The 27,385-nt window shown below is 41.6% G+C and overlaps 1 protein-coding gene across 2 annotated transcripts; it reads left to right on the top strand.

Annotated features, from left to right (window-relative positions):
* The first annotated feature begins 244 nt into the window (after positions 1–244).
* On the top strand, positions 245–27,294 carry LOC138947772 (coiled-coil domain-containing protein 13-like). 2 transcript variants are annotated; one of them, XM_070319334.1, is made up of 18 exons: positions 245–469; positions 2,091–2,344; positions 7,956–8,030; positions 8,382–8,487; positions 8,890–9,029; positions 9,439–9,531; positions 10,421–10,540; positions 11,765–11,869; positions 14,234–14,389; positions 15,076–15,152; positions 15,624–15,723; positions 16,032–16,247; positions 18,033–18,217; positions 19,409–19,492; positions 19,964–20,080; positions 20,244–20,356; positions 22,220–22,331; positions 25,703–27,294. In XM_070319334.1, exons 2-18 carry the CDS (start codon positions 2,141–2,143, stop codon positions 25,866–25,868), a joined length of 2,169 nt encoding a protein of 722 aa, XP_070175435.1. In that variant the 5' UTR covers positions 245–469; positions 2,091–2,140; the 3' UTR covers positions 25,869–27,294. The 2 variants fall into 2 exon arrangements, with proteins under 2 accessions (XP_070175435.1, XP_070175436.1); XM_070319335.1 differs by having other exon boundaries at positions 2,095–2,344.
* The last annotated feature ends 91 nt before the right edge of the window (positions 27,295–27,385 follow it).

Here is a 27,385-nt window from a genome sequence, read left to right on the forward strand (position 1 = left end):
TAGGCTTGATTTAGTCGTTTGTGAAACGTCTAAAATACAAATATCAGTATGAGGGTGTTTAAAACGCATATGCACGAACAATTATTTGATGACAGTTAATAATCTTGACAAAAAATAAGGAGCGCACAAAACTTTGGTGGACATATTTTCATGTAGTTTTGTATTCGGCACACATACTGTAGCAAATACTATCCAATGAAAGTCCAGTATTTCTGTAACCTCTTGACTGTAAATTCCAGCGGAAGTTGATGATCGTTGCTACAGAAGCCGATTGTAATTTTGTCTTTTTGCGGGGATATTTGATACATTTGTACCTTCTGGGTCCTTTTTCCAAGCATGAACTACGGCTGGTATGGTGAAGCTTCGTTTTTCACGTCTGTGACAACTTTGTAAATTCAACGGAAAGGTATTTTTGCCTTGATAAGTTGATTGCCACCTGCCATCCTTGCCTTTTGAGTTTTGACTTCAGGTTTGTTGAGTTGAAAAACAATGGTTTTATTTTTTTATTGAGTTGAGTCGAGTCAAGCAGATGTAAGACTGTCAATTATTCTCTCTCTCTCTCTCCCTCCCTCTCTCTCTCTCTCTCTCTCTCTCTCTCTCTCTCTCTCTCCCTCTCTCTCTCTCTCTCTCTCTCTCTCTCTCTCTTCCTCTCTCTCTCTCCCTCTCTCTTAACCCAAAGAAAACCAAATATATGATAATTACAACTAGACAAAAACGACAGAATTTTACCTCAACTGGTCCCGATTTAATGATTGACGGCAATATAGTGGAAAAAGTCGACCATCACAAAGTTCTAGGTGTCCACATCGATAACAACCTGTCTTGGTCAACTCACATTGAACAACTTAGTAAATTAGTGTCAAAGAAAGTGTACCTCTTATCTAGAATTAAACACTTCCTTAATTGTCAAGCCAGGAAGTTATTTTTCACTGCTCATATTCAGTCTCTTATTGATTACGCATCCACTCTATGGGACTCTGCAAGTGATAATTCCCTAAAGCTACTCAGCAGATTACACAAAAGAGCGCTAAAAGTAGTATTACTCAAACAGACTACTCTCACCGACTCAGACTACATCAACATAGGGGTCCTACCTCTGAAGTCAAGAATGAATTACAACAAAGGAATAATGATGCATAAAATTATGACAGAAAATGCACCCGAAACCATTTGCTCAAAGTTCTCTTTGAAGAATTCGCACCACTTTATAAAACTAAACACTCCTCTTCCTAGGATAGACCTATTTAAATCAAGTCTTGTTTATTCAGGAAGCAGCCTCTGGAACGCTCTTCCGGACGCCCTGCGGCAATCCACCAACACAGATTCTTTTAGAACCAAATATTCTTTCCATTTAATGAACTCTATGAACAAATAAACTTGATTGGTATGTTTTCTTTGTATACAGTTGTTCATTATCGGAATTATGGTTTATTGTGACAAAATCACGAAGATTTGGCTCTGTAATACATTGTTTTGCTGAGCTAATGTATTGTTGGGTTACTTTCCGTTTATCTTCATTGCTTTACACCCAATTTTGAACACTACCTTATGATCTACAATGCTTCTACATAATGCGCTTCATGTACATAAACTTATATGTTCTACCATTAATGTTTTTATGTAACCTTTTTTTCCCTAGTCATAGTTATAGTAAAATAGTTTAGTCCCTCTTTAGGGCGAGGGCCAGATGCAAAAAAGCATATCTATGCTTATTCTTGTCACCCTCGAAAAATAAAGATTTGTCATTGTCATTGTCATTGTCTCTCTCTCTCTCTATCTTGTCAAAAGATATGTACTGTACTTTCTCATTTTCATTCTGAGTTTGACCAGAGAAGAAAAATGATCGTGTTGTGAATAGTGGGGGGGGGGGGGGGGGGGGGCATTGATCAGAGTGGGTGCTCACGGTGCTGATTTCATTCACACGTGAATGGAAAGTCAGGCAACTGAACACACCTTCAAAGTTCAAACTCTTTTAATTCTTTTTACCTCTGATCTCTCTTGACTGCATTAATTGCAGCATCATCGCAATGATTATGATGATAAAATGATGAGTGGGCAAAACTTAATTAACAGTGTGATGTCAATGTCAGGCAGTATTCACGAGGCCCCTCCACAGCCAGGGTGACGGACAAGCAGGAGGATGGAGGGGGGTGGAGAATCGCTAAAGCAGCAGTTCCAGCTTCTCCAGGAGCAGCAGCAGAAGCGACTCCAGATGCGACTGCAGCGCAAGGAGGAGAAGGAACAGAAGAATTCGGCCCACACAGCAAGGTCCACGGCTAGTGCCACTTCTCTCACCAGCCGTACGGGCAGCGAGTTTGGTATCCGCGATAACTTGGACCTCCAGGTAAGCTGTGGGGATTTCCTGAGGCCTGTCATTAATTGGCGAAGTCGACTACGCGAAGTATGCTTCGCGAAGCTGGCCACACGGAGCTTTAGCACTGAGTTTTCGGTACAAAGACTTCATTAAGGACTGCCTTCAGGGAATTCTGTGTATAGCTCTCTTCTTCAATTTTTCAGACCTAGCTAGCTGACTCCAGTATATATATATATATAAATAAATCCCAAAACAAAGAGACTGCCAACGTTCCAAAATTCATAATAATAACAATAAGTTTTTGATATTGTTTGTCTGTGCACTTAAAAGACCGTTGGGTCGATATATTTGTGAATGTATTGTTTTGTCAATAACAAACGTTCCAACAACCTACCTTTCTTGTTTTTTCCAGTATAGATATATATATATATATTTTGCAATATAATTTTGTTTAAGACTATTTTCTGTGTGATATGCGATGCCTCATGTTGGTTATGATGATTTTAAGTGTACATTAGTAACTGTTTGGCTATTGTTTTTCTTGTGACCTTTTGTTTTTGTTTTTGTCAGTTTTCAGTGGAGTCCAGCTATAATGAACCTGGGTATAACGAAATCCCGCTTTTAACAAACTGCCATTGATTTCCCGGCAGACAGCCTTCTATTTCTTACTTGTTACTTTCGGGCTACAACGAACCTTTTGAACTCATTTGCATAACGAACATGTTTTCATCGCCCCAGAGCCGTTTTGTCTCTAACAGTCACAAGGCTACAACGAACTGATGTCAATAATTGTCTCCAAAGACAAAAATACACAAACACAAGTGCACATCGCGTGATGAGCGAACTCTGAACAAACAGCGGGAGGTGCACGGAACAGCCACCGCCGCTGTGTTTTCACTATTCCAATCAGCTGCTAAGCTATGACTGTGCCCTAAAAAGTCGCAAGGCTATCTGCGTGTGAGGCGAGATCAAAGGCAGGTCCATTGTGATAGCTGGGTGGCCTTGTTTAGAGACACTGACCTTCTTCCCAGAGGTCATTGACCCAGTTTTTAGCTATGAGAGGTGGTTCCCCTTTCATATGAGAGAGGAAACACTTCCTGCACCCGGGTCAGTGACCGAGTTTAACCTATGGGGAGTTTAACCTATGGGGCGGTCTCTTTGATGTCTTGAGAGGAAACTTGGCCAGGGTAGTACATGCACCAGAACTGGTGGACACCATGAAATCGGAGATTGATCAGAATGTACATGTACAAGCTTTTACACGACTTTTTAAATTTTACTTCTAAAATTGTGACAGTAAAGTGAACATTTGAACTATGCCTCTATGGATTATATTATGAAGCTGTTGAAAACATGCAGAGATTGTACTCTCCAAGGAAAGATCGATGGGAGGATCATTTGAAGGTGAGTGGGAAAACTTGTCTGAAGGCCATTTAGGGTTGAAAACTCTACAGCGAATTACTGATATAACGAACTAAAATGTATCTCCCTTGAGATTCGTTGTACCCGGACTCCACTATACATTAATGCTCATTTCACCCAAAAATTTTTATCTGCTTATAGTAAGTTATACATAGTCTCTTGTACCAGGTTAATTTTGTTGTACCTGTTGGCTTTAACACAGCTGTGTTCATGCTGGAATACATGACAAGTATATGTATATGAGCCTTTGCCAAAAGGTGCCATTTCGGACCCATGTATTTTTGGAAAGCAAGTGTAATTAACTGGATTACCCCAACATGTTTACATGTATTGTGCTTTGACAAAGTGAGTTTGATGAATGCTTTTTTTAATGTTTTGAAGCCTGTTGTTGTTGTGAATGTTAAATAAAAAATAAAATGTTTCAAACATACACCAGAAACGGCCCCGAAAAATTTTGGACATTTTGGTGTCCTCGGGGAATTTTCGATTTTTCATGGTCTGCATCACTGCATCGGTTTTAATCAGCGTATTTCATACAGTCTAAGCATGCAACTCTTTGTAGAATGTGCAACAATCGTAATTAGAACCAGAATTTACCGAAAACCTCGCCCAGTAAATACCCGGTTATTTTCGAAGGGCTCATGTCCGCAGACCAACTTGTTTACAGATTCGATTTTCGCCGGTCTTGGTGCTTTGAATGGCCGCCATTTTGGATGAAAACGATAGTTTCGTGTTCGAGGAAATAAAAGCAGTGTGTTGCATTTGAGTCAGAATTTGCGAAGTTATTGTATCTAGCAGCTAAAAAGAATCGATGGAGTTAATGTCCAAAAGTAACGTTTGACACATTTTGTTATTTTTGCAATTTTCACAAAGAAGTTTCGCGAGTATTTGATACAAAAGCGTGGAAACCACTAGCTTTGCTTCTTTGGCGTTTCCGGTCACCGATTCGATTGAAATCATGGAGACGACGAGCCGTAAAGTTGAGAAAATATTGTACTGTCTGTTCAGGGTAAGGTGTAGATCTATACGTAACGTTTGACACTTTGTAGATCTAATATGTTTGACACATAATTTGCCCATAATTCTTCTCCCAACGAATTGAATTAGCTTATATTATCCCATGACCTGCCTCTTTATCTCTGTTAGCTGAGGAGGTGATTATTCTGAATATTCCATCACAACCATATGGATATCCTATGGATATCCCATCACAACCGAGTTTCGATCTCAACTGTCATTGGTCATTGTCTTTGATTTCAGAGTACAATTGAATAATTTATAGAGGTCATCTACATATTCAGAGTTTACAGATGGACTACTTTTTACATTTAGTCAAGTTTTGAGTAAATGTTTTAACGTAGAGGGGGGAATCGAGACGAGGGTCGTGTGTGTGTGTGTGTGTGTGTGTGTGTGTGTGTGTGTGTGTGTGTGTGTGTGTGTGTGTGTAGAGCGATTCAGACTAAACTACTGGACCGATCTTTATGAAATTTGACTTGATAGTTCCTGGGTATGATATCCCCAGACTTTTTTTCTTCATTTTTTTTATAAATGTCTTTGATGACGTCATATCCGGCTTTTCGTGAAAGTTGAGGCGGCACTGTCACGCTCTCATTTTTCAACCAAATTGGTTGAAATTTTGGTCAAGTAATATTCGACGAAGCCCGGACTTCGGTATTGCATTTCAGCTTGGTGGCTTAAAAATTAATTTATGACTTTGGTCATTAAAACTCTGAAAATTGTAAAAAAAAAAAAATATTTTTATAAAACGATCCAAATTTACGTTCATCTTATTCTCCATTATTTTCTGATTCCAAAAACATATAAATATGTTATATTTGGATTAAAAACAAGCTCAGAAAATTAAAAATATAAAAATTATTATCAAAATTAAATTTTTGAAATCAATTTAAAAACACTTTCATCTTATTCCTTGTTGGTTCCTGAAGAGAGAGAGAGAGAGAGAGAGAGAGAGAGAGAGAGAGAGAGAGAGAGAGAGAGAGAGAGAGAGAGAGAGAGAGAGAGAGAGAGAGAGAGAGAGAGAGAGAGAGAGAGAGAGAGAGAAAGAGAGAGAGTGAGAGAGAGAGAGAAAGAGAGAGAGAGAGAATGAGAGAGAGAGAGTTTGTTTGTTTGTTCGTTTGTTTGTTTGTTTGTTTGCTTAACGCCCAGCCGACCACGAAGGGACACACACACACACACACACACACACACACACACACACACACACACACACACACACACACACACACACACACACACAGAGAGAACCCGACGACTGAATATGTAAGTGATCCACGTGTGAAAACCAAAACATAACAGCGCGATGACAGCCAACATTTCTATCCCCGACTGACAAACAGTAACACTGCATGCAAACTGACTTGGGTCAACGATCAAACCAGCACGGCCCGAACTGAATTTGTTGCGCTGCCATTATCGTGCGCAATTCTGGTAAAAATATAAACCCGGTATGCCGAATTGAGTATAACGAAAGTCGATGTCAAATATACACAAGGATATTTTAAAATGACTTTCAAAATGTAAAAGCAGATAGCAGACCTTTTTATAAGCAATTTGAATGACTGAATGTCTACACTACAAGTCGAATGACGCCGTCCATTATGCTGACAAATGGGAACTAGCTATGCGCATGAATTCATTGACATGAATTTCCGACTGCGGAGGCTTTTGGCAAGCTGAAAACAGGCACGGGCAGGTTTTAGTGGAAAAAGTAAGTGTTTTTAATGAAAACGTCGGAGTAATGGGATAAATAGCTTACACACTCCGAGTTCTGATTATCTTGCATATTGTGTAACCTATATACAACTGCTTGCTACTTTTGGAGGCAAATTTGATTGAAGAAAAATTCGATCCTCTGTTTTTGTTAATATCCGTGTTACGATTCAGGAGGATACGTTCATATCCGTGTGACGATTTAGGAGGAGACATTTATGTCTTTGTAAATATTGTAGCCAAAGCTGAAAAAATGCTTTTGGGTTAGCAGGGGAAAGGAATATTTTCATGAGATTGTTTTAACACCACCCCCCCCCTCCCCAACATAAAAAAAATCAAAGTTTTTTTTTTTAAATTTGGATTTTGCTAGGATTTTACGTACAATTAATTAAAAAAATTCGATTTGATTGAGAACCTTGTTCCAGATGTACCTAGACATTAGGTTAAAACTGTATTCTAAATGTCTGTTTGAATATTATAGTTATTTTTGACGTTTTCATTGATTTCATGTCCACTGACTCCATGTAACACGTGACAGGTAGAACGCAGATTTGACCTGTTTTGAACATGATGTTACTTTTTTTGTGGTGCTTTGATGTTCCATAATTACCTAATCTTCAAAATATGAATGTATCCAAAAGGTCTATTTAATATCAAAGTTGTCATTTATAACATTTTGAATAATTTCATGTCCACTGACACAGTGTAACATGTGACACGTAGAATGCTGTTATGACTTGCTTTTAACATGTTTTGCTATTGTTTCTGTTTTCATATTCCATAAATAACCTAATCTTTAGATTGTAAATGAAAAGTTAGTGTATGTATAACATTCTGGTTGTTATTTCAAATATTATGAATATTTTCATGTCCATCAATATTTTTGTAACACGTGACACCTACAACAACATGTTTAACTAGTTTGAGCAAACTGTAACAACTTTTAGGGATATTTTTAACATGTGTCAGTGTTTCTGTTGAAGTGCTATATTTTATTTTAGGGTTTATACTTCTTGTGGTTACTTAGCAGAAAGTATCAGTTTTGACTTTTATGATGTTTGAGCGTTTTGCGACATTACGTGACACTGCATTCAAGATTTGGCTCCAAATGTACTTTTAAAGACTGATAATGCTTCTGCAGGGTCTGTTTACTAGAAATAAATCATTACCAGTTGTATGAAATGATATTAATGGCTTCTGTGGTCAGTTTTGTTGCACATGTGGCTTTTCTCAAAATTGGCGTTTTATGGCATATTATCAAACCGTACACATTTCCCAAATGCACAAACCATTCTTTTATTACACAAATGTGTTCATCAAAGACTAATGTATCACTTAAAACACCAAAAAAAATCAACTGAAAAGGTTTAGTTTGTCACAAATGTCCAAGCACCCCCCCAGCACCTTTTGGCAAGCCTCATATATATATATGAACTTTTTATGTAAGTGAAAAGTAAGTGAACAATTTGTTTGTGTTTTGCATCATCAGCTAACAGAGCCTGCACCTTTGGGTGCCAGTTACCTGTCTGAAGAACTTGTGGAACACCTCAACACACAGATCAGGGTATAAAGAGAGAGAGAGAGAGAGAGAGAGAGAGAGAGAGAGAGAGAGAGAGAGAGAGAGAGAGAGAGAGACTGAGATCATGTGTATGTATCTGTCTCTCTCAGCTGTCTCTATGACCAAGTGTTTGTAAAGCATGTGCACATGTGTGTGTGTGTGTGTGTGTGTGTGTGTGTGTGTGTGTGTGTGTGCGTGCGTACATCTCTTTGTCCATCCGTCCGTCCATCTGTCTGTCTCTCTGTCCCTATTGAAATTAGGCAAGGGATACAGTAAAACCTAAACAAAGTAACCATTTATTGTTCTTGAGTGTTGTCTGCCTGCACATCACTGTAATGTTATATCTCTGCCTCACAGGAGATGAAGGATGAGAATGGACGACTGTACAAACTGCTCAGCCAGAAGGACTTTGAGATCAAACAGCTGAAGAAGAAGAAGAAAGATGAAAAAACTGCTGTGATGGGTGAGAATTTCATGTGTGATTTTGTCCTTTACCATTAGAGACAACACCCATTGGCGCACCCACTCAAAGCTGTGCTTGTTTTCATGAACACTTAATTCTAGTCTTAATGCAGTATATTGTATGGTTTTGTGGTGTGAAAAAGCAAAAATAATGTTTCAATCAATAGTCTGTGTGTGTTTGTGTTATCTTCTTTTTTTAATGTTTGCATGTGTTTTGTCTGTTTTTCTATGTTTTGTATTTCTGTATATGTCTATTTCAAATAGGAAACTTGTAGATGTACCAGAATCAGAAATGTAATTGTTGCAATATTAGAACAGGTTAATGCCTTTGGGACATTAAATTACCAAAATCAGCAACTGCCATTGTAACAAATGATGTTTTCTGTTTCCAACCATTCCTCAGAGTCCCAGCTGACCAATGAGACGGCAGCGACAAAGATTGTCGAGTTGTCCAAAAAGATCAGAGAGCTGACAGCAGAACTGGAGTCTGAGCGAACAAGAAGCAAACAATTCCAGAGAAAATGCCAGGAGCTTCAGCTACATGTATGTGTGTGTGTGTGTGTACTGTACATGCATGTGTGTGTATATGCTTGCATGTTGTATGGGTTTCTGTCAGTCTGTCTGCCTTTATATTCCTGTGTACATATATATGCGTGTGAGGGTGTGTTTTTTGTTGTTCTTTTTTTTAATTTTTTTTCCAGAATTTTTTTCTTTCTATGGAGGCTCACAGTGATGAATTACCTTATTAATATTATTGTGCAAGTTCACATTGTTTTTGTTTTTGTTTCACATAGAGACATTTATTGTCCCAAAACTATACCTGCATGGGCCAAGCCAAAGTAGAATATGAATTGAAGACGGTTGTCATACTAAAAGCCTAATATTTTTATTTCATCTGGGGTGGTATTCAGTCATTGTTCAGTCATATTGTACTGATTTCGTTTGCTTTCAGATGGGATCTGACGTAAATTCTGACAAAATGTCAATGCGATCGGCGCCATTTGGTTCTGTCATCAGTCTGCAGTCAGTGGCCTCAGAGTCAAAGGTGGGCATGACGGCAATAAAGTGAAACCTCCTTTTTAAGACCCCCCCAATTTAAGACTCCCTCTCTTTAAAGACCCTGTTTTCTCAGACTTTCTGTTCGTAACTTCTGTAAATTTATCACTATTTCAAGACTCGATCCCTCCTTTTTTCTTCTTTTTCTTCTTCTGCGTTCGTGGGCTGAAACTCCCACGTACACTGCGTGTTTTTTGCACCAGTGGAATTTTACGTGTATGACCGTTTTTACCCTGCCATTTAGGCAGCCATACGCCGCTTTCGGGGAAGCATGCTGGGTATTTTCGTGTTTCTATAACCCACCGAACTCTGACATGGATTACAGGATCTTTTTCGTGCGCACTTGCAGGTCTTGTGCTTGCGTGTACACACGGGGGGTGTTCGGACACCGAGGAGAGTCTGCACACAAAGTTGACTGAGAAATAAATCTCTCGCCGAACGTGGGGACGAACTCACGCTGACAGCGGCCAACTGGATACAAATCCAGCGCGCTACCGACTGAGCTACATCCCCGCCCCGATCCCTCCTTTTTAAGACCCTGTTTTCTCAGACTTTCTGTTCATAACTTCTGTAAATTTATCGCTATTTCAAGACTCGATCCCTCCTTTTTAAGACCCGCTTTTCTCAGATTTTTGGAGGTCTTAAAAGGGTGTCCCACTGTACAAGACAAGATGTTATGTGATTTGATGTGTTGTGTCATGTGATTTGTGATGTGCAGTAGACATGTATAATGTGATGCGATGTGATGTGATACCATACAGTATGATGTGTTACCAGGAGGGGGATGAAATTGATGTGAAGGCGATGCAAGACAAGCTGTGATGTGACATGGTGTGACGTCATGTTATGTGATATATTTCAGTATTATGTGTTATCAGGAGGTAGACGAGGTGGATGTCAAGGCGATACAAGACAAGCTAAAGGCAACAGAAAGCAAGATGGCGGAGTACAGGAACCAGTGCCAGGTGCTCAAACAGGAAATCAAGGTGGCTCACAAGGTAAAACACAAATCCTTAGTTGTGGGACTCTGCTCTGGTACGTGGACCATTGTCATTTTTATTATTTTTGCTCACTTCTTTTGTTAATTTAGTCAGGGTCATCTTTTAAATGTCTTTGGTTTTTTATCTTCGTAATCCGATGCGTAATCCGATGAGTTATAATGGTTTTTTTTAGCACCATACTGTATTCACTTTCCTGACCAGTGTTAAGTCAAGTGATGAAAGAAAGATGATTTTGTACATAATGATTTACAGTGGTACCTGAGATGAAAGGACACCCTTGGGAACAGCCAAAAGTGTGTCTCCACATTGCAGGTGCATATAGCCTCTTATGACAGGTTTATTTTGGTGGAGATAATAGAGAAAGGGATGCCAGAAGGTGTCCTTTTAAGGGAGGTGTTCTCTCTTCGAAGGGGCCACACATCGCAGGTACCACTGTATACCTAATATTTTGTGTGTGTGTGTGTTTTTTGTCAGGTGTTAGCACAGCTAGGAGCTGGGTGAGAACGTCAACATTCAGTCACTGCTCTACCAACTGAGCTACCAACTGAGTTATATACATGTCTTATTTTGTGTTGTGTGTTTATTGCCAGGTGTTAACACAGGAGCTGGGTGAGAACGTCAACATCCAGTCATTGCTCTACCAACTGGCCACTGAGTTATATGTCTTATTTTGTGTTGTGTGTTTATTGCCAGGTGTTAGCACAGGAGCTGGGTGAGAACGTCAACATCCAGTCACTGCTCTACCAACTGGCCACTGAGTTATATGTCTTATTTTGTGTTGTGTGTTTATTGCCAGGTGTTAACACAGGAGCTGGGTGAGAACGTCAACATCCAGTCATTGCTCTACCAACTGGCCACTGAGTTATATACATGTCTTATTTTGTGTTGTGTGTTTATTGCCAGGTGTTAACACAGGAGCTGGGTGAGAACGTCAACATCCAGTCATTGCTCTACCAACTGGCCACTGAGTTATATGTCTTATTTTGTGTTGTGTGTTTATTGCCAGGTGTTAGCACAGGAGCTGGGTGAGAACGTCAACATCCAGTCACTGCTCTACCAACTGGCCACTGAGTTATATGTCTTATTTTGTGTTGTGTGTTTATTGCCAGGTGTTAGCACAGGAGCTGGGTGAGAACGTCAACATTCAGTCACTGCTCTACCAACTGAGCTACCAACTGAGTTATATACATGTCTTATTTTGTGTTGTGTGTTTATTGCCAGGTGTTAACACAGGAGCTGGGTGAGAACGTCAACATCCAGTCATTGCTCAACAACTCCGGAAACTTCCGTGGTCGCGCTCAACAGATAATTACTCTGCAAAATAAGGTGTGTTCCTGCACAGTACATCATTATTATTATTATTATTGTGATCATTTTTATGCGCCTAATCTAGATATAGCCCTAGGCGCTTACATATTAATTTCTGCCGTTTGAAATGGAATTTTTTACAGACAGACAGACAAACAGACATTTTTTACACACAATATATAACGCATTCACATCGGCCAGTAAAGCTCAGTAGCCTATTAGGCGAGCATTCACCTTTCACAGCCTTTATTCCAAGTCAAACGGGTATTTGGTGGAGATTTTTATCTATGCCTATACAATTTTGCCAGGAAAGACCCTTTTGTCAATCGTGGGATCTTTAATGTGCACACCCCAATGTAGTGTACACATTGATCTGGTTCGACAAATAAAGGTGTAATGTAATTATGAACAGGTTCTATGGGACAGTGAAACCTCCCTTTGCAGACCACAAGTGTGGACTGGGTGGCCGAGTGGTAACGCACTGGGTGGCTGAGTGGTAACGCACTGGGTGGCCGAGTGGTAACACACTGGGTGGCCGAGTGGTAACGCACTGGGTGGCTGAGTGATAACGCACTGGGTGGCCGAGTTGTAACGCACTGGGTGGCCGAGTGGTAACAGACTGGGTGGCCGAGTGGTAACGCACTGGGTGGCCGTGTGGTAACGCACTGGGTGGCCGAGTGGTAACGCACTGGGTGGCCGAGTGGTAACGGACAGGGTGGCCGAGTGGTAACGCACTGGGTGGCCGAGTGGTAACGCACTGGGTGGCCGAGTGGTAACGCACTGGGTGGCCGAGTGGTAACGCACTGGGTGGCCGAGTGGTAACGCACTGGGTGGCCGAGTGGTAACGCACTGGGTGGCCGAGTGGTAACTCACTGGGTGGCCGAGTGGTAACGCACTGGGTGGCCGAGTGGTAACGCACTGGGTGGCCGAGTGGTAACGCACTGGGTAGCCGAGTGGTAACGCACTGGGTGGCCGAGTGGTAACGCACTGGGTGGCCGAGTGGTAACGCACTGGGTGGCCGAGTGGTAACGCACTGGGTGGCCGAGTGGTAACGCACTGGGTGGCCGAGTGGTAACGCACTGGGTGGCCGAGTGGTAACGCACTGGGTGGCCGAGTGGTAACGCACTGGATGGCCGAGTGGTAACGCACTGGGTGGCCGAGTGGTAACGCACTGGGTGGCCGAGTGGTAACGCACTGGGTGGCCGAGTGGTAATGCACTGGGTGGCCGAGTGGTAACGCACTGGGTGGCCGAGTGGTAACGCACTGGGTGGCCGAGTGGTAACGCACTTGCGAGAGGTTGCGAGTTTGACCCTGGGTCAGGGCGTTAGCAATTTTCTCCCCCCTTTCCTAACCTAGGTGGTGGGTTCAAGTGCTAGTCTTTCGGATGAGACGAAAAACCGAGGTCCCTTCGTGTACACTACATTGGGGTGTGCACGTTAAAGATCCCACGATTGACAAAAGGGTCTTTCCTGGCAAAAATTGTATAGGCATAGATAAAAATGTCCACCAAAATACCCGTGTGACTTGGAATAATAGGCCGTGAAAAGTAGGATATGCGCCGAAATGGCTGCGATCTGCTGGCCGATGTGAATGCGTGATGTATTGTGTACAAAAAATCCATCTCACACGGCATAACTAAATTCCTGCGCCTTGAATATGTGCGCGATATAAATTGCATAAAAAAATATATAAAAAAATATTAAAAACATCCCTGTGCTTAGAACTGTACCCACGGAATACGCGCGATATAAGCCTCATATTGATTGAATGGAAGTCTTAGATAAAAGGAGGAAATCTTGAAATGAGGGTGTACATTTATCGACATTATGAACAGATTTCAGAAAGCAAGATCTTTTGGGGATGTTTGACTGCATGTATATATGCACAATGCCTGTAATACCTGAACCCTAATAACTTTCAGACTAATAGCTAATATATCTCAATACACTTTTACACAAACTCAGTGCGGGGACTCAGGACTCAGTGCGTCATTACTTAATATATATACATTGTCATGCACATGTACTACACTATACCCGTCATAAAAAAGTACACAGATACACTTTGCTGTAGATCTTTGTGATGCGGCCAGTTATACCAAACAATTATCTTTTTATTCAAATACTAGAGTTACTGCCCTTGCACACAATTACTGCCCTTGCATAATAATTAATACTGTCAGTCAGCAATGTGACACACAGCATTTTTGATACAAATGTTGTGGTGGCTACATTAAAATCAAGTATATTGCCAGAAAGATAATTCTGGCAATATACTTGGTTTAAATATAACTGGCCGCATCACAAAGATCTACAGCAAAATGTATCTGTGTACTTTTTTATGACGGGTAGTGTACAACAGAATGTGTGCTGCAATTTTCAGGTGGAAGAACTGAGGAGTCAGATAGAGGCCATGCAGCCAAAGTCACTGGAGAGCGAGTTGCTAGGCAACAAGACGTTGGCACGCAAGCGCACACAGGACGACAAGTACAGGGAGGAGTTGCGTCGTCTTGAAAGGGAACGCAAAGAGGCGCAGGAGGTAGGTCTCAGCATCTGATGGTAAAAAGGATCTTCGGATACAGTATAAATATAAGACTTTTAAACCAGAAGTCTGTCAAGTTGGTATTCATGGGTTGTGGAAGAATATTATTGTTTTCTCTTGTTTCCATAGAAGCCTAAAATGTCACATGTTGCGTGCCTCAGTGTTTCTATGGAAATTAAGGCAAGGAAAAACAAGGGAAAGCAACTCTTCCAAACCCATAAAAACCCGACAAAATACAAACAAAATGTTGAGAAAGTACGATTGAGTCACACCTGACTTGCACGAGCAAAGTAAAAACCATAGTATTTGTTCCACAAAAGTATCTGCAAAAGAAGACTGACTAAAACATGCACCATGGATCGATACAGGTCACATAATTTTATGAAGCTGAAACAGCTTCTTTTTTTTGGGGGGGGGGGGGTGGGGTCATAGGTAGTGGAATCCTCCTTTTAAGTCAGGTCTTAAAATGGGGGTAAACTTTCAGAGGTTATGAACAGAATGTCTTAGAAAACAGGATCTTAAAAATGTCTTATCGGGGATTTGGAGTCTTAAAAGGAAGGGCGTCTTCTAAGGGGTAATAAGGGGGTTCAGGGAGGGCCGGCGGGGGTAACGAAGACGAGTCGTGTGTAAGCATTTGCTTTTCTTGTTATTGTTGGGTACAATCGCTATCACTGTATGTGCAGAGAGAGGCATCAGAGAGAAAGAAACTAGAGGAAGATTACCATAATCTCAAGCAGCGCATGGAGGCAGCTAAGGCAAGGTATGTCATGAGACCTTCTTCCTTTTCTTCTTTTTCTTCTTCTTCTTCTTCTTCTTCTTCTTCTGCGTTCCGGTTAGCTGTGCAGAGAGAGGCGCCAGAGAGGAAAACCAATTTCTTGGGTTTTTTTGTAATCGTTCTTTGATTTAACTGTAATGCTTCTGTAAGTGTAAGCATAACTTAGGCGTCTTTTTTGTTTTCTTTTTATCTCCCCTTATACTTTTTGTGTAACTTTGTTTCCTTTTTACATTTAGTCAAGCCGAGCGTGACCCGTCTCGGTATTCTGCTAGCCCAGACTTACTACATTTAGTCTTGGTGATGGGTGGTTTATGTTGATCTTTTAGTTCCAACCTGACATATTGACTAAATGTTTTAATATCGCTTCATGCGACTTGTTGTTTTTTTAGAGAGAAAGAGAGAGAGAGAGTATAGCAAAACAAAATAAAGATGGTGACGGCAACTCCATGTGTGCAGGAACAAGGTGCTGTCGGGGGAAGTGAAGAGTGTCAAGGAACAGATGCAGACACTGATGCAGAAAGGTCACAACGACAACGAGCTCATCACTGCACTCATGGTAATTACATGCAGTCGTATGTTCAGACTTGTAAAGTTGCCATTTGTTATACTTCACTCTGCATAAGCATGACTGCATGGATGACAGCATACTTCTTATCGTGATTATAGACTGCTTTCAGCGAGCATTTTAACTCTGTTCCCTACAAGCTCACACGTAGTCAAGGGATTCCATGCAATTATTAATGTCACTACTTGAACCATCTGTAATGTGTGTTTTTGTCATTGAAAAACAACAAACCACAACAACAAAAATTAAAACTCGTTGCAAAACTAATTAAACTGACTGTAGTGTTTTTGTGCCAACAGAAGCAGCAGACTCAACTCAAAGAGCTGCTCAACGAGACCGACCAGCAGAAGTCCTCTGCTGAGCGCATGCAAGAAGCGGCAGCTCAGCAGCTATCCCAGAAAGCTCAGCAAGAGAAGAACGTGGTCAACCAGCTGAAGGCCATCGTGGCCGACAGGGAGGGCAAGGTCAAGGCTTTGGAGCAGGAGCTGGTGCAGCTGAAGAACAGTCGATTCCAGGTAGGACTTGATACAGTGGAACCCCCCATTTAAGACCCACCCCCCATTTCAGACCTACCCCCGGGCGGGGATGTAGCTCAGTCGGTAGCGCGCTGGATTTGTATCCAGTTGGCTGCTGTCAGCGTGAGTTCATCCCCACGTTCGGCGAGAGATTTATTTTTCAGAGTCAACTTTGTGTGCAGACTCTCCTCAGTGTCCGAAGACTCCCCGTGTGTAAACGCAAGCACAAGACCAAGTGCGCACGAAAAAGATCCTGTAATCCATGTCAGAGTTCGGTGGATTATAGAAACACGAAAATACCCAGCATGCTTCCTCCGAAAACGGCGTATGGCTGCCTAAATGGCGGGGTAAAAAGTGGTCATACACGTAAAATTCCACTCGTGCAAAAAACACGAGTGTATGTGGGAGTTTCAGCCCACGAACGCAGAAGAAGAAGACCTACCCCCCATTTCAGACCCCCACCCCCAACCCTTTTTATAACCTTGATTTTTTCAGATTTTCTGTTCTTCTTTTTCTTTGTCCGTGGGCTGAAACTCACACAAACACTTGTGTTTTTTGTGAGAGTGTGTTTGGTGTTTTGATTTTACCTGGCCATTTAGGCATCCATACGCTGATTTTGTGGGATGCATGCTTGCTATTTTTGTACCGTACTTTCCGGGTGACAAGGCGCTTTGTTATCTAAGACGCACCCCCTTCTTTTTAAAAAAAATTGTAATCCAGTCACCCATTGGACGCAGGGGGCCGATAGGGCGCACCAAAATGACCCAGTTTTTGCCATGAGAGGTGGTTCCCCTGTCATATCTGAGAGAGGAAACACTTCCTGCATCGGGGTCAGTGACCGACTTTAACTGAGTGAAAATATGTGTGCGGCCAGATCAAAGGCATTGTGATAGCTGGGTGGCCTTGTTAAAAGACACGACCTTCTTCCCAGGGGTCAATGACCCAGTTTTTGCCATGAGAGGTGGTTCCCCTGTCATATCTGAGAGAGGAAACACTTCCTGCATCGGGGTCAGTGACCGGTCAGTGACCGAGTTTAACAGAGTGGAAATCTGTGTGTGCGGCCAGATCAAAGGCAGGGCAGTACCTAGTAGCTGAAACATGCATTATCACAAGTTGTTTGACTGGTACTCAAGCGGTCTCTTTGATTTTTTTCGTATTTCATACACGGATTAGACGCTTCGTTAAACAAGACGCAGGGGTCGAACTCGAGGAAAAAAGTCGCGCCTTATGACCCGGAAAGTACGGTATTTCTATAACCCACCGAACTCTGACATGGATTACAGGATCTTTTCTGTGCGTACTTTGCCTTGTGCTTGCATGTACACATGATAGGGGAATAACAGGCACGATAGCAGGTCTGCTCATATATAAGTTGACCTGGTAGAAAAGAAAAATCTCCACCCTTAACTCACAAAGCACCACGGGGATTTTTCTGTTCATATAACATCTGTAAGTTAAAATTTACCCCCATTTTAAGACTCCCTCCTTTTTATGACCTAATTTGTACAGATTTTTGGAGGTCATCAAAATTGTGTTCCAGTGCTGTACACATCAATCTGCTGTGATGGTGTAAGTGTGAAGTTGGAATTTGTGATAGCTGAGGTACATATATATAAACTACTTTTTGATGGTTCGTCAGTACATGATGTCCAACATCTTGACTTCTTTTTTGCAGTGTAGGAAATTATAGCTTCTTTGGAACGCTTGATTGATTATGATTTGTGCATGTCTGTATCCGTGTATTGCATATCCATATAATCATGTGTTAAACTGTGTCATCAACAGGAGCAGCAAGAGCAGTTCTTCATCAACTCAGACAGGACATCACCAGAGTCCCAGTCACAAACGCCAGTGAACACACCCTCACATCCGCCAACGCCTGTGGTGACCATCCCCATGTCGGGACGCAGCAGTCGCCAGTCGACACAAGACAACTTTGTGGTCAGCTCCGTCACACCGCCCCAGTCCAGGTGAGTCCCAGCCAGCATTTTCATTTCTTTTTTCATTAAATTTCCATTACTTTACTATCCCATTGCTGGGAAATTCAGGTTGATTCCTCCCAGTGGAAAGCTAGCTGCAGGAAGAGTCTCGCTACCCAGGTGTGTGCTTGTTAAGGTGTGATCAGCCACCTTCACTTAATATGGCAGAATGACTGAGGTTTTTTACGTGCCACTGTGGTGACTTGGGGAAGGGACATGGATACCATCTCTGAGTTTGCGCATAGTTGACCTGTTTCTGACCTGGATTTGAACCCGTGACCCATTTAAGAATCACAAGTCTAGTGCTCTACCAATTGAGCCACCTGGGACCCTAGGATCACATGTCTAGTGCTCTACCAATTGAGCCACCTGGGACCCCAGGATCACAAGTCTAGTGCTCTACCAATTGAGCCACCTGGGACCCTAGGATCACAAATCCAGTGCTCTACCAATTGAGCCACCTGGGACCCTAGAATCACAAGTCTAGTGCTCTACCAATTGAGCTACCTGGGACCCTAGGATCACAAGTCTAGTGCTCTACCAATTGAGCCAAAGTGTTTGTGTGAAGTATAGTGTGACGTACGTACTGCGACAGGTGTTTTTTCAAGGTGTAACACTAATCAGGAAGAATGGTACAATGTAGCAGGGGTCTGGTAGCTATGTAGACCACTGGTCAGTGGACTAAAATGTGACTGGGTTACAGGTTTGAGTCCAGGCTGGGATGGATACGGGTCCATTTAATGAGTAAACTCGGAAAAATACAGTCTCCATGTTCCATCCCCATGTCACCGCCACAGCACCTAAAAGGCCTATGCTATTCTGCCAGAAGTGCAGGGGGCTTAAATTACACAACACGTGACTGAGTTGTTGCTGCTAGCTTTTGACTGGGAGAAAGTGACCCAGATTTCACAGCAATGGGATATTTCTGTAATAATAAAAACAAAACAACATCAAAAAAGTCCACACACAAAAATGAATTACAACTCTTACAAGAAGTGTTAATATTGCTCATCTGACACTAGTTAATTAAGTGCAACAGCTCAGCTAATAATTCATTTTGATAGCATTCAGAATAATGTCATTTCTAGTTTGGAAGTCACAACGTAATACCAAACAAGAGGTACAACTGTTGCTGTTGTGTGTGTGTTAAAATGATATGACATGTGAATTGTGTGTTGGCAGACACAGCCATAGATCAAAGTCAGCGCAGAGAGGTGCACAAAATGGTGTCGTACGGTCAGCAACCACGACCAAGCCCTCACAAGGGTGAGTTCACCAGCATGCTCTACAATCTTTTTTTTTTTATATAAATATCTTGGTTAACTATTGGTCTGTTCCCGTCTCCATTTACATTCATCATTGTAAAAAAAAAAAAAAAAAAAAAAAAAGTATTTAATGTGTCAGTTTACACAAAAATAAAACCGGGCATCTTGCAGAGCACCTGAAAACTTTCAATCAATATGAGGCTTATATCGCGCGTATTCCGTGGGTACAGCTCTAAGCGCAGGGTTTTATTTTTTTATTTTTTTTATTTTTTATTTTTATTTTTTATGCAATTTATATCGCGCACATATTCAAGGCGCAGGGATTAGATAGATAGTCACTAAAAATAAAATGTGCAATGAGTGCAATCGACACTTGAGACTTTTTACTTCGACATATCAGCAGTAGAAAATGAATGGTAAGGCCACCAGGCACCATGGCAGTGCATGTATTGGTATTGTATATGATTAACAGTGACGGGAGTGCGATGGGGGAGCTACAGTACCAGTGCCAGGAGTACCACATGTTGATGCAGGCCAGTAACGTGGAGCGTGATCGACTCTCTGAACTCCTGCAAGTTGTACAGAAAAGGTGAGCACTACTGCATACTTTATGGCATTGTTCCATATCTGAATGGAGAATCGCAGAGAAGATGCGATCGAGTTGTTATGCTTGTTGCTCAAGCTATTTGATCTTGCAAAAAGAAATGTTTCAATGAATAATGGCCGGTATACCTTTGTGTTTGCTTCTGCAGGTTGAATGCAGAGACAGAGGCAATGAGTGACCTCCAGGCGGAGCTACAGACTATGCGTCGGCAGAATGTAGAGCTGGAGAAACAGCTGGGTCGCCAGGGGCTGCAGAACACAGGTGTGTGGTACTGTAATGTCTTCTGGGAATGATGTGGTGAAGCTCGTATGGCTATATATGGGAGCACAAGGAGGTGTTGTAATGGTGTGCATTGTTACACACACACACACACGACACACACACACACACACACACACACACACACACACACACACACACACACACACACACACACACACACACACGGAGGTGTGAAAACTAATAAATGTGTGTGGTGTAATGTCTTTCGGGAATGATATGGCGCATGCAGCTCTTATGGCTATATATAGGAGCACAAGGAGGTGGTGTAATGGTGTGCATTGTTACACAGCACACACACACACACCAGCAATGAGATGTGTGGTGAATGTCTGTGGGGAATGGTGCAGTGCAGCTCTTATGGCAGCGCAGGGAGGCGGTGTAATGGTGTGCGTTGTTACACACACAGGTCACGGTTGACACTAACACTAACACTAATAAGGTGTGTGCATGGTGAATGTCTGAAGGGATTGGTGCTGTGCAGCTCTTTGGAATATATGCAAAAGCACAAGGAGGCGTTGTAATGGTGTGCGTTATTACACACACGTATGCACAATTATGGGTACCTGTGAATTCTAGTAAGGTGCATTGTGTGGTGCAACTGTTTAAGGGATCGGTGCTGTACAGAGTTATGGGTGCGAAAGGAGGTGTTGTAATTCATGTGCTTTAATTGTTAGTCACATGCCTGGTAAATGTATTCACGCACATATGGGTGTGTCTAGGGATTTTTTGAGATTTATTGTGGTCTCACAAGAGGGGTACCACTGTTGCTGTTCCTATACAGTATGCTGCTGTGTTAGTTCCCTTTTTACTGTGTCAACCAGGTATTCACACCTTCACATTAAAGGCACAGTAAGCCATCACAGATACTGTCAGGCTTTTACACACAGTACAAACACCCTTCCATTTGAACGCTCACCAAACGGGAACATCCTAGGTGCCCTACGTAAAGAGCGAGCAATTTTCAAAGAATTAATTTTGCGGAGAGAGGTACGTGTCATGCAGAGACAATCGGACCGTGGTGCGTTTTCAGGCGCAAGACCTAACTTTTAAAATCTAAATAATAAATTGACAGCTTGTTACACAAACATTCTTAAATCATAAAAGAATTCTTTTTTCATCAAGACAAGATCAGTACAATTCGAAGTTTTGAAAGTTTGAAAAAAGAAAAGCCCGGAAGCAGGGTCACGCAAGGTCGTGGTTCTCGTAGCAGACGACGGTTTATAGGTATCGCCAGTTCCTCTGAACAGTCAAAAGCCATCGCTAGAGTTCTTGTGAACCACAGCCGTTTGTTTCGTGCATAGTCAGAGGTACTTAATAACGTGCTATTGCAGATAAGCTGACAGCAAGTCGCATTCAAATTACTAACTGATGACTACATTGTGAAAAAGGGAAACTTGATCACACGGGATCACAATGGCTCAGGGGTAAGATAAACCACGCAAAAATAAATTCTTTAAAAATTGCTCGCTCTTTACGGAGGGCACCTAGGATGTTCCCGTTTGGTGAGCGTTCAAATGGAAGGGTGTTTGTACTGTGTGTAAAAGCCTGACAGTATCTGTGATGGTTTACGGGAGGCGCACTGTGCCTTTAAGGTTGTCAAAATTGAGCTTAAGTTGGCACCCTTGCATTTGAGTGTAGTAAGAAAGTATGTCAGGAAAACAATCTCTCTTCGTCTTTCCTTCTTCTTCTTCTTCGTTCATGGGCTGAAACTCCCACGTTCACTAATGTTTTTGCACAAGTGGATTTTTACGTGTATGACCGTTTTTACCCCGCCATTCAGGCAACATACACCAATTTCGAAGGAGCTCCTCATCTCATTCTGTCCATTTGCTTGTTACACAGGTAGCGGCAAGAAGAAAGGCGGCACAGCCAGAGCAGCGTCAACCATTGAGGATATGGAGCCACCTGCAGCAGTGACCTCTAACGATAGAGACATGCAGGAATTGATGACAACGTCAGTTTTTCACTGTTTCTCATCTTTTTTTTTGCTGGTGACCAAGTGTTCACTTTTTTTGCTTCGTCTCTTAATTGTTTCATAATTTAAGTTCAGTGACAGCTATAAATGCCTCACTCTAAGTACTCTGAAGGAGACAGCATTGAAAATTCTTTTTGAGAAATAAGTGGGGAAAGCAGATGGAAGTGTGCGTTTGAAAGATGAAGTTCAGGGTTCGGCGCCTGAATTTCAATCCTGCTAGCTTGAAGACAGCTGCAGAGTGGCAAAGAAGTGGAAAGCTCTGATAAAATTCTGTACTGGTGTTACGATAAAAGTTATACTTTAATTGTGATGTCTGTGCGTTATCTAAAAAACCATGTGCATATTCATAAATTGCCTGTACGGTGGAAGCCCCATTTTTCGACTCCCCGATATATAAGACCCTGATTTCTCAGATGTTCTATTCCTAGCAACAGTATTTTGACCTCCATTTCAAAACTCCCTATCTTTTAAGGCCCGTTTTTCTTAGATTTTTGTTTGTTTTCCAAGGGGTGTTTTTCTGCACATCAAGATTTCACAATCAGTAAGTTTAACTATTTATTGTTATTTCTTGTCTTGTGAACCAAGCCGCCAAGCGTGTCGACCGATTCGGCATTGATGTTAATTATTCTCTGGTTTTGCTCTCAGCCTATTTTCTTTAAAAACTCTTCAAATATAATAAACTTGGCCAAAAAATTATTGCAACAAATTTCAAACCCAAATTAAAGCATTAATCCCCGTGTCATTTCATTAAAACTGTATATGCCAGTTAAGACCGTTCACTTAACCTCCAGGATCACCTTTTGGATTAAATATTTCATTTACAGGGATCACGTGACCGCCGCTCAAGTAAGGGTACCCTCAAAATCGACCAGACAAAAACGGAAGGGCCGAATGAAAAATTGACAAGAAATCACAATAGGCAAAACTTTGCAACTTTGACATACGAGAAGAAAGTCAAACCAATTATCTACCCTGAATAGATTGTTTTGTTTTGCTACCTTGCGTATTTCGCGTGCTATGCTATTCCTACTGATGCAGGTGTCGATCGCAAGCGCGGTCAAAAACGGGGCTTTTTGCGTCATTCTTTAGGGGTATCTACTACTTACTTACTTACTTACTTACTTACTTGTACTTACTTACTTGTACTTGTACTTGTGCGACGATTTAGGTTAAAAACCTGTACGCCGATCCACAAAAGTAAGCTGCATACGCGGGGGGGCTAGTAGCAGCTTGGTGTGTAGACACTTGATGTGTCTTTCCAGTGGCTGTCCAGTCGTGCTTTAAAGCAGTTAACGCTATCAGCTGTCACAACATTGTCGGGCAGGGTGTTCCAGTCTAAGACAACTCTGTCTGCGAAGAAGGCACTCCTTACTTTCGACTTGGCAAAGTTTTTAAACAGTTTAAGACTGTTTCCTCTCATGTCCCTTTCAGTGGGTGGGGGTTTGTGTAGATTGGGTTTCTGGGTAATGTATATACCTTTGAGGTATTTAAAAGTGTCAATCATATCACCCCTGCGCCGACGATGCTGGAGACAAGGAATTCCCAGGATCCTAAGCCTTTCTGAGTATGACAGTTCCTTCAGATTTCCAATCATCCTTGTTGCCCTTCTCTGGACATTCTCTAGGTCTTTGCAGAGCCCTTTAGCCTGTGGATTCCAGACTGAGTGACCATATTCTAGAATGGGCCTGACCAAGCTTTTGTACAGCTGTACGAAGGTTTCCTTGTCCAAGTTCTGAAAGGTTCTTCTAATTACTCCAAGTACTCTGTTTGCCTTTGATACTGATGTTGTAATGTGTTCCTTGAAAGACAGTTTGTCGTCAATGTGCACACCTAGATCTTTCTCTAGCGTCGTTTCAGATAGATCATGTTGTACTCCATCTGCTGAGTTTGTCATGTGGTATTTTGCGTCCGATTTCTTTGGACCTATTTTCATGGTGTGACATTTCTGGGGGTGGAAGGACAAGAGCCATGTCTCTGACCATTCCTGGAGTCTGTCCAAGTATCATGACAAAAAAGTCTGCACTTTAGCAATGATTTGGTGGATTGCTTTGAAACTTTCGGAATATTTTACCAACATACTAGAGATACTTCGAGCAAAATTATGGATTGTTACAGGTGTTTGTTAAAATGTTATGCAATTTTTCGAAAGAAGTTTTTAATCTTGTCATAGGATTGTTCCCTTGGGTCAAACAAATTCATGACTTTGCATGTCTTTAGAAAAAGGATTGATACACACACTGCTAAAGTTTTATGTGCGTGTAAGCACTGACGCAAATTTGCTGGGCCCGTAAACGCGCTACGTATTTAAGCGATGATTCTGGAGCCACAGCGATGCCCAGCCAAGCATGACCGTAGCATTGTTTTAAGAGGCACCCAGCGATAACAGCTATAAGCGCGAAACAGCGTGAACGTTCCATTTTTTTCTCATGTGTTTGCATGACTAGCAAATTAACGCCAGCGGCTACACGCAAATGCAACTTAGACAGAATCTGTATTAATCATTTATCTGTGGATATACAAAGTCATGAATTTTTTTAAGACAAGTGAGCAATCCTATGACAAGTTTAACAACATTTTCCGAAACATTGCGTCACATCTGGATAAACAACCGTATCAATCCAAACTTTCGCACGAAGTATCTCTAGTATGTTGGTAAAATATTCCGAAAGTTTCAAAGAAATCCACCAAGTCATTGCTAAAACGTAGCGCTTTTTGACATGATACCCATAAAAATTGACGTAAAACGTTCCGTTTTTGACCGCTCTTGCGATCGACACCTGCATCAGTAGGAATAGCATAGCACGCGAAATACGCAAGGTAGCAAAACAAAACAATCTATTCAGGGTAGATAATTGGTTTGACTTTCTTCTCGTATGTCAAAGTTGCAAAGATTTGCCTATTGTGATTTCTTGTCAATTTTTCATTCGGCTCTTCCGTTTTTGTCTGGTCGATTTTGAGGGTACCCTTACTTGAGCGGCGGTCACGTGATCCCTGTAAAAGAAATATTTAATCCAAAAGGTGATCCTGAAGGTTAAGTGAACTGTCTTAACTGGCATATATACAGTTTTAATGAAATGACACGGAGATTAATGCTTTAATTTGGGTTTGAAATTTGTTGCAATAATTTTTTGGCCAACTTTAGTTCAGTTGAGAGTAGTGAGGATGAAAGTCACTTATTCATTTCAATGCTTGTTATTCTCTCAGGTGCCTGGAGAATGGTTCCGAAGAACTCTCACTTACTCTATTACAATTGTCGTATGCATTTTGACCGCTTACTTCCCTTTGTTTATCATATTCAAATTTAAGGTGTAATTACTATCAGCAAGACCAGCTTATCTGTGTATTTTCAGGCTTGAGATCCAGAAGGACGAGATAGACGCGCTGAAGGCGGCGCTACAGAGAACACTGCAGGCAAAGGAGGAGGACCTGGGTCTGTACAGCAGAACGATTGACGAAACCAAACAGGTGTTCCTCCAGGCGCTCAGACAACTCAAACAGTCCAAGCTGCAGACATAACACAGCTAGGCTGTGGTTTTTGTGACCTGAACTGTTAGGATGGATGAAGGTCTTACTCCGTTGTGCTATCGATCTGGTTGTGTCTGATGTGAAAGAGAGAAATGAAGAAAGAAAGAGATGATCAATGTTGTTTACCGCCCTTACAGTTAACCCTTTCGCTGCCAATCAAAACTTCCTGACTGCCAGGGAATATTGGAGTTCGGGGTGTAATAATTCACAAAAAATTCTAGCTCCAAACTGGCAGTAGGTAGGAAAGTAAAACCTATGTTATTTTTAAAGGAAATTCAACCAAGAATCTGTTTTTAGTATCTAATCATGGAAATAATGCACAAGTGCAGGACGGGTATACCCATCCTAAGGCAGTCAAGGGGTTAAACCATTAGGGGCATAAAGAAAGAGAGAGAGAAACAAGTGAGAACAAAGATAGGAAAGAAAGAGAGAAAGACAGACAAAGTAACAGAGATGTCAAGGCCTTCTTATCAAAACCAATGCAGTGTGCGCCTCTGTGAAAAAAAATGTTATCTTGAAATTTCTGTTATTTTAAAGATGTTTGTATGTAATTGTTGAATATCAGAAAATAAATTGTCAATCCGATCAGTCAATATTGCCTAGCAATTAAAAAGCCACAGATTTGTACATCAGTAATTACTTTGTTTGACTAGTCACCAAGACCAAACTATCAAAGGCTTTTTTTGTAGATTTATTTTTTCTTTAGAGCATTACAAGTTTACAAAACACCTCTCGTGATCACTTAGATGGCACCGGCATTTATGACTTTTGTGCATGCTTGTAGTCAAGTCTGGGTGGCCGAGTGGTAACGCACTTGCGCTCGGAAGCGAGAGGTTGCGAGTTCGACCCTGGGTCAGGGCGTTAGCAATTTTCTCCCCCCTTTCCTAACCAAGGTGGTGGGTTCAAGTGCTAGTCTTTCGGATGAGACGAAAAACCGAGGTCCCTTCGTTGTACACTACATTGGGGTGTGCACGTTAAAGATCCCACGATTGACAAAAGGGTCTTTCCTGGCAAAATTGTATAGGCATAGATAAAAATGTCCACCAAAATACCCGTGTGACTTGGAATAATAGGCCGTGAAAAGTAGGATATGCGCCGAAATGGCTGCGATCTGCTGGCCGATGTGAATGCGTGATGTATTGTGTAAAAAAATTCCATCTCACACGGCATAAATAAATCCCTGCGCCTTGAATATGTGCGCGATATAAATTGCATAAAATAAAAAAAATAAAAAATAAATAAATCCCTGCGCTTAGAACTGTACCCACGGAATACGCGCGATATAAGCCTCATATTGAAGTTAAATATTTGATAGAAGAATTTGAGGACATAAATTATAACTGCTTAGACTTGTTTTTCTGGCCAGACTGCAGTCTGTATTGCACTAATTCATGGTAATAAAGAGACTGCACTCACACTACATGTGTGTATGTTTTACTCTGCCTTTGTGTGTGTGTGTGTGTGTGTGTCTGACAATGTGTGCAAGTATTTGTAGGAACTGAGACCAG

Source organism: Littorina saxatilis, linkage group LG14, assembly GCF_037325665.1.
Source record: "Littorina saxatilis isolate snail1 linkage group LG14, US_GU_Lsax_2.0, whole genome shotgun sequence".
In the NCBI taxonomy this organism is placed as follows: domain Eukaryota; kingdom Metazoa; phylum Mollusca; class Gastropoda; order Littorinimorpha; family Littorinidae; genus Littorina; species Littorina saxatilis.